The sequence below is a fragment of the Sminthopsis crassicaudata genome, chromosome 2 (assembly GCF_048593235.1).
Source record: "Sminthopsis crassicaudata isolate SCR6 chromosome 2, ASM4859323v1, whole genome shotgun sequence".
Taxonomy (NCBI): Eukaryota; Metazoa; Chordata; class Mammalia; order Dasyuromorphia; family Dasyuridae; genus Sminthopsis; species Sminthopsis crassicaudata.
In genome coordinates this window covers 26,937,978-26,945,477 of record NC_133618.1, presented here as the reverse complement: position 1 = coordinate 26,945,477, position 7,500 = coordinate 26,937,978, and the positions used below count along the sequence as shown (strand labels likewise).

The following is a 7,500-nucleotide window of genomic DNA, read 5'->3' as shown; positions in this document are numbered from 1 at the left end:
TGGGCCGCCCTTCTAACTCAGCCAGCCGGGCAGGTAGTAAATACTCTAGTCTGGCTGACTGACTGACTTAAAGGAAGCATTTAGTAAGCGCCTACTATGTGCCGGAACTGTGCTAAGCTTGTGATCCTCAAAACAATCCCAGGTGGTATTCTTATCCCCATTTTATGGGTGGGAAACTGAGGCAGACCCCCAGAGGCGCACAGATAGTTCGAAGGTCAGCTCTGAACTCCAGGCCCAGCCGCGCTCTGCACCTCCGGCCACCGCTCCAGTTCGGGAGCTTCAGCTCACTGGTTCGTTCGTCCGGTAATATAATAATGGCGCCCTGACAAAACCGCTTAGGGCTTGCAAAGCACTTCGTACACATGACCTTGTTTGATCCTCACCACAAACCAGTGAGATTGTTCCTCGTTTTACAGATGGGGAAACTGAGGCAGATTCTGGGCCCCCGCAAGTGTCTGAGGCAGGATTCGCACCGACTCCCGCGGACACCCCCTCCCAGCTGTCCCTCGGTTCGGAGGACCTAGAGCTGGGCCTCAGGGATGAAGAACCTGAGAGGGATCTCAGAGGAAGTCTTCGGGCCCTTTGGCGCACTCGCTTCCCATCCGGCTTCGAAGTGAACCGCCTTGAGCTGATTCATGGACAGAAACACCCCGGGGCAGGGAGCGCCCCCCCCACTGCAGGCTGCCGCCCCCCCCCTCCCCACGGGATGTTCTGGACCCGGGAACGGAGCCCCCATGTGGAAAGCTGCGGATCCAGGGCCAAGGGAAAAGGGCCAAGGGCGCTCTCGGCCCCAAACACGTCAATGGGGGGGCGGGGCTCCCGGGAGGCGGAAGAAAGGAGGGAGACAAGCCTCGCGACATTCGTCCCCAAAGGGAGAGGACACCGGTGGGGAGACCCCCCACGGGAGGCTGGAGGAACTCGGCCACGTGGTGGGGGGGCCCCAACCCCTGTCTCCCTCACAGGATCTGAATCCGGACCTTCCGGTCCGCTTCCGCTCTTCCGGCACTTCCCAACTCCAGGCTTACAGTTAAAACCGTCTCTAAGCCCCCCAGGCCGCTTAGAGGTGGGAGGCCGGGGCGGGGCTGGGGAGCTCGAAAAGTGAATGTGGGGGTTGGAGCCTGGGCAGGGGGTTGGGGGGGCCAAGCTCCCCAGGAGCTCCGATCCGGATGGGGGAGGGCTCCTAGGAGCACTTTCCGGACGAGGACACGTGGCCGGCCCGTCCAACGCCCCAGGGCTCGGCGGCCACGGGGTCGGAGGGGCCAGAGGTATGAGCTCCTGGCCGGTACCGTCAGGGGTCGTGGCTGCCGGAGGCCGGAGGTCTGCTCCCTTCCAGCCGTGACCACAGAGCCGCCCCCCGGACTCTGTGGGGCTTTCCTTTTTTAAGAAAGGCGGGAGGCAGGCGGCGAAGGTCACCGAACGGAGGGGGGGTATTGGGGGGGAAGGAAAGAAATAGAACTAAACACAGCCCGGCCCACACGGGCGGCTCCGAAATTACACGTTCCCGTTTGGGACTCAGGAAGGGACCGGACCTGAGGAGCAGCGCCTGCGCAGTCCCACCGGGAGCTGTCCGGAGAGCCCTTGGAGGGGCCCCGCTCCCCCCGCAGGGGCGAGAGGCGATTGGCCCCCACCGTGGAGAACTAGAGACAGTCGCCCTCCCCCCCTTCTGGCTGGGACGCCGGAGGGACCCCTACGGGCAGGGAGCTTGGGCCAACCCCACCCAAACGGGCAGCCCCCTAGGCGCCATGCAATAGAACAGAAGCTCCCCAGGGCAGGTCAAGATTGCCTTTGTTAACCCTGCGGCTCCCCAATTGCTGAGAACAGTTCCGGAGTAAAAAAGCCCCCCCTCCCCCCCAGCCTCCCCTTCATCCCGCTTCTGCTTCCTCCCTCTGGCTCCGCCGGATTCCCGCCCCGGGTGTGCAGGGGATCTGGGGGCGCGCAGCCGCACTGGAGCCACCGGCCCACTGCATCTATCGGGCGCTGGGGGTGCTGCGGGGCGGCCCCACCCCAGGCCTGCGGGCCTGCACTAACGGCCCGGGGCACCGCCCTCCCCCCACTGTCACCGGGAGACCACCGAGGCTCCGAACGTTCCAAGGACACCCAGACCGAAGACTCTGGCTGGGTCTCCACGACGGCGGGAGGGGGCACGTTTCATCCGTCATCCAATCCATCACAGGGAGGATGGCAGTCCCAGAGCGGGAGGGGCCTCCAGGGCCCAACCTCCTCGATTCACATGTAGGGAAACTGAGGCAGCCGAATTCAGTGGTGCGCCCGGGTCTCCCGCTGGATCTAGACCTGGGAGGAGTCCTGGAAACCACCCCGTTAACAACAAATGAAAAATCTGTAGCCCAATGTCAGAGGCGAGATTTGAACCCAGCTCCTTTGCGCCATGACTAGCCCTTTCCCACCGTTCCAGGCCGCCAGAGGGACAGGCAACATGGTCCGGAACTCTGTCTCTGTCCCTATTGCTTGTCTCTCTGTCTCTCTTCTCTTTCTGTCTCTGTCTCTGTGTCCTTCTCCGTGGGTCTAATATCAGCCATATTCTCCTTTCAGGAGCTCCACTCTCCACTGTCCCTTCCTTCACAAGTTTCCAATCTTATACAGATATATCAAGAACAGAGAAGGAAAACAAACCAACCCAACCCGGAGGAAACAGCAAAACTGGGTCAATCCCCAATTTACTTGATCAAAGTTTTTCTATTAAAGAATTGGAGATAAAACTATTCTACAGGTATTAATGATCAAAGTGCCGGCACAGGTCCTTGTCACAGTGAATTAATGGCGCTCACCCATGGAGTCCTTTCAGAAAGATCCAGCCAAAATCCGGATAACGTTAAATAAGTTAGTGAACAAACAGTCTGACTCTTCCAGGTCACTCCAGAACCAGACAGCCATTAGGAAATCGGGCAATGTTGCCATTACCCCCAAGTGAGATGGCGTGGCGTCTGATGTGAGCATGTGCTGACATAAAGAATACTGGGGATTAAAGATGGGACGGGAATCGTTCACTCTCCCTGATCTAGAAATATTCTCCGGTCCTCGATCCAAACCGAGATGCCTTCTGGAGCTGAGTCTAGAAAGCAGATGGCACAGTGGGCAGGGAAAGCAGAGGGATCCCAGCAAGCATGTGCGCTTCTGCCCGGCGCTTTGACAGCTCCCCAGATGGCAGGGACTCAAGTTCCTTCCCCATCCTGGATGACTGCAGCTCATCAGTGTTTTATGGCTCCCAGAGGTGGACGCAGTGTCCCAGATGTGGTCTGAGCAGCCCCCAGTGGGAGGCACTCCGGTGCCCTGGGCGCCAAGACCATCTTCCTGGATATGAGACCTCCGTCAGCGTGGCCCAAGCTCCTGTCGGCTTGTTCACTTTCACACTGAGCAAGGATTGCTCCGTTCTTTCTATTGTATCCTTAAAAAGCCTAAAGCAGTGCCTGGTCTGTAGCAGGCACATGAAAAATACTTGTTGACCAGTTTGCTGAGCTTGCCATTCACTCAAATCCCAAGTTCTTACTGATGTCTCCCTCCATTTTGTGAAATTGATTTCAAATAACCCAAATAAAAACCTTGACATCTTTCCCTTGTAAATCTGACCTTCCATTTAGCTCAGGTGCTCTCTTCTGAAAAGCTTTGGGGATCCTGCCCTTTCTGTCAGCACTCCTTTCCGATTCTGTGGCATCTGAAAATGTGATAATCTGTCTTTATTCCACTCCATTGACACACTCTTTAACAGCTCTGGAAACTGATGCCCAAAGTGAACTGGCTTGTCCCACGTCACCAGGGAAAAAATGCCAGGGCCAGGATTTGAATCCAGTGCTCTGTCCCCTCAGCGATGCTGCCCTTTAAGGAGACAGGGGTATTTTTGACCTTGGAAATAACAAATACATTTCTGAGAATCATTTCTCTATCCCTTTTAGCCTGGGAACCTTCTCTATGGCTTCCTTCCGTTAAGCGTTGTCCAGTTATTCCAGCTCACAGTCATAGCTCCTTGACAGTGTAGCTGAACTTAACTGTTTCTGGCTATTTCGTGAGACACCCAGACTGGGAAATACTTCAAGATAATCAAGATGCCCCTCCCTTGTTTCCTTCACAGCCCTTTGCAGAGAGGAATATGCAGCAGGTGCTCAATAAGTGCTCAGTTGGTCCATTGATAGATTTGAGAAGAGGGTTAAAGTCCAAGTCAATTGTTCTTCTCTTAAAGCATCTGGCCGGGTTCAGAAAGATCTCGGTAAGAGAAATGCCAGCTGTGGCACATTCTGGAGAAAGCCTCTGGTAGCAGAGATGTGGCTGATGGCAATGATTATAACCATGGACATGGAAGTGATCATAGCAGGGGAGCTGAACACAATGACAGCAGTAGCAATGGCGGCGAGAGCAGTGATGGTCGTCACAGTGGCGGCGGGGGTATGGCAGTGGTGATGGTGACAATGGTGGAGATGGCAGTGGCAGGGATGGCAATGGTGGACAATGACATGTAGGATAAAAAGAGGTAAAAGAAGGTATGCCTTCTAGGTGGTGGAGATGATGGAATACTGGTGGTCATGGTAACAGTGAGGGTGATTCGCACAGTTATTGGGGGTTTTAGCTAAACTGACTGGCAATTTGGATGATGGTTTTGATGGAAAGAGTGATGATGATGATGATAATGACTAATACCACGATAGAGACAACAATGGTACAAAAGAGGGTGTCACCAGTACTCCCTGAGCCCTACAGGCAGTCATTTTGCCCCGTGCATCATAGTTCAAGGACATGGTCCAGAAGCACATCTGCCCCTCTCTCCATCACATTCCCCTGCATCCTGACATCCACGGCAAATGATGACATTCTATCCCATGTGAGAAACCAGGGTTGGGTGTGAGTGAGAGGAAGGAAAAATGGATGCTGTCATCACCGTTCCTGTCTCCTTCTCCGCCATATGTTGTCATGGAGTAGGGCAGGGAGGCCAGGGGAATTGAGATGCACACATCCCCACCCTCCCCTTCCCCACAGGCCAAAAACCTCACTCGGGCCAAGGTTTCCAGCTTTTTTTGGCTCGGAGCTTTGGAAAAGGAGCAAAATAACCTGGCTGAGCTTTTTCAGTTACCCTGTGTCAGAAAGCACGGGGACATGCAGGGAAGTCAAGGAGGAGGAGGAGAGATGAGGAGGAGAGACTAGACGGGGAACACACACCCTAGGTAATCATAGGATTGCCAGCTTGCAGAGCTGGAAGGATCCTCAGTCATTCAGTACATCTTCCCATCTTCTACAGGAGGAAGCTCAGGCCCAAAGTCACACAGGCAGCAAACACAGAGCTGGGGCACAGCTGGAGTTCCTTCCTCCCTACATCCAATCCCCAATCCGGGAGGGAGGGAGGGAATTTACTCAGTGCTCCAGGTGCGCCACACTCGGTGCTAAGGGACGGGGATACAAAAGTGTCCTCACGGAGCTTAAGACGGGGGAAATGATATAGGGAAGAAGAGGGCAGGAAAGGGAGAGAGAATATGGGAAGTCATAAAGATGTTGGATGAGCGAAATCATAATTTTGTTATCCCACTATAATATTATTGCCATCAGTTATATTTCCAGAGATAATGGTTACTACATTGGCTTGGTTACAGATTGGTCCCTTCTTCCAAACTATCCTGGGCACCCCTGTTACACTAACAGTGGACAAGCTGGCAGAGGCCCGCCCACAACTACATTATTGACAATGGTTGGTCTGCCTCGAGTCTCCCCGATACTCTGGCCCATCAGCCACGGTGACCACGGTGATTCTCCCAGAACACAGGTCTACACACACACACACACACACACACACACACACACACACACACACACACACTATACCCTACTCAAACTCAGTGGCTCCCTATTCTCCTCAAAGTCAAATATAAATCCTATTTGGGTTTTAAAGCCCTTCACAACCTCATGGCCCCTGAGAGGTCAGAACCAAGGAGCTTGGCTTCTCTCAGGAAGAGTTCCTAGAGGGTTAATTTAAAGGATAGAACAAGAGTAGGTTATGGGAGTTTCGGAAGACCCTCCTTGACAGCACGGAGGAAAGGGAGGAAAGAACCCTGCCCTTCCCACCTTGAATTCTCTGACTCTGCCCAGACAGAGGAGAATTCCCTCATGAGCGTCATTCACGGCGCCAACTTTTTTCATGTCTGGTCAGACCAAATTCATTAGTTCTTCAGTCCCCTGAAGCACAGCCTTGATCCTTCGGTCAATAAGGACTCACTGAGTGCTTCCCATGCGCCAGGCTCTGGGCTGGACCACCAGCGACCCAGTGGGTCAAACTCACAACCCCCTGAACCTTCCAATCTTCAACAAGTCCTGGGGGTTAAGCAGCACGAGGGCAGCCTCAAAACTGCCGTTTCATCTAGAAGCTTGGGGTCCCTAGTTAGAATGAGGCTTGGACTGTGAGAGGGGGGGTATTCGGGACCCTGAGGCAGGGGAACCTGGAGCCGGGCAAACCAAGCATTGTAATATCTCCCTGTCTCAATGTAACAGTATCTCATTTAATCTCATTTTCCAGAGTGAGTGGTAAGTGTCTGGGAGAGAGTCTGGGATCTCCTGTCTCACTATAACAATAAATCATTTAATCTCATTTTTCAGTGAGTGCTAAGTGTCTGGGAGAGGGTCTGGGACCTTCTTCAGAACCCTGCCCTCTGAGCCTCCCAGCTGCCCACATTTTGGGCTGAGAAACTGCTGCTTCCACTGCCCTCCTAGCTTTCCACTGTGGAAGGGAGGCCCAGTCTGGGTCTGCCAGACAGTCAAAAGTTCCAGGCTACCCCAGGGGCAATTAAGGAAAGGCACTGCCACTCCCTGCACCCAACCCACTCCCTAGGGGGGGCCGGGCTACTCCTGTCAGAAAGGGGTGGAGACGGGAATTGGAGACATTCCCAGGGTCCTCTGGGTCCTGACCCTCTGTCTCCGTGATGCTGGTTACCTAGGCCAGCAGGACCCAAAATAGCCCTGTCAGGGGCCGGGGCCAGGGGATAGTTTCAGGGTGATGCAGACCGAGAGCAAACCCTGCTGGACAGAGAGCTCACCAGGCCAGAGGCAGGGGCTGGATCTTAGCTTAACAGCCAGCAGGGTGAGATATTCCAACGCCTCCACTTAAAAGATGTGAAAAACTAAGGCAGAGGGAGGGGGAGAAAAGATTGAGCAAGCTGAAAATTATGGCAAACTTTCCCAGATGCTCCAGGTGACAATGAGAATAAAAGCTGCTCTTTATATAGCCTTTAAGGTTCACAGAGCTCCTTTATATGTTGTCTTGTTTGAGCTCAGATAGGTGTTTCATCCCCATTGAGCAGATGAGTAAACTGAGGCTGAGGGAGATGAAGTCATTTGTCTTTAGTCACCCAGGTAGTGAGGGTCAGGAACAGGATTAGAGTCCTGACTCTGTAGCCTTGGTATGGCAGAAGTTGCTCGGGCAGTCGCCAACCTAAACCGCTGCCCCATCTTAATTCTATACCTCATGGCTATTCTTCTATTCACCGTATTGACGGCAAGAATCTGGACAGA

The 7,500-nt window shown here is 53.9% G+C and overlaps 2 protein-coding genes across 2 annotated transcripts in view; one reads left to right on the top strand and one right to left on the bottom strand.

The window, feature by feature from the left end:
- Positions 1 to 3,579, top strand: part of LOC141554021 (uncharacterized) — a 4,230-nt gene extending 651 nt beyond the window's left edge. Inside the window, exons 2-3 of the mRNA XM_074285533.1 lie at positions 143 to 303; positions 417 to 3,579. Coding sequence (XP_074141634.1) covers positions 143 to 303; positions 417 to 1,102 — 847 coding nt within the window. The 3' untranslated portion in view covers positions 1,103 to 3,579. The remainder of the gene's footprint in view (positions 1 to 142; positions 304 to 416) is intronic.
- Positions 1 to 7,500, bottom strand: part of DYSF (dysferlin) — a 233,162-nt gene that overhangs the window by 39,050 nt on the left and 186,612 nt on the right.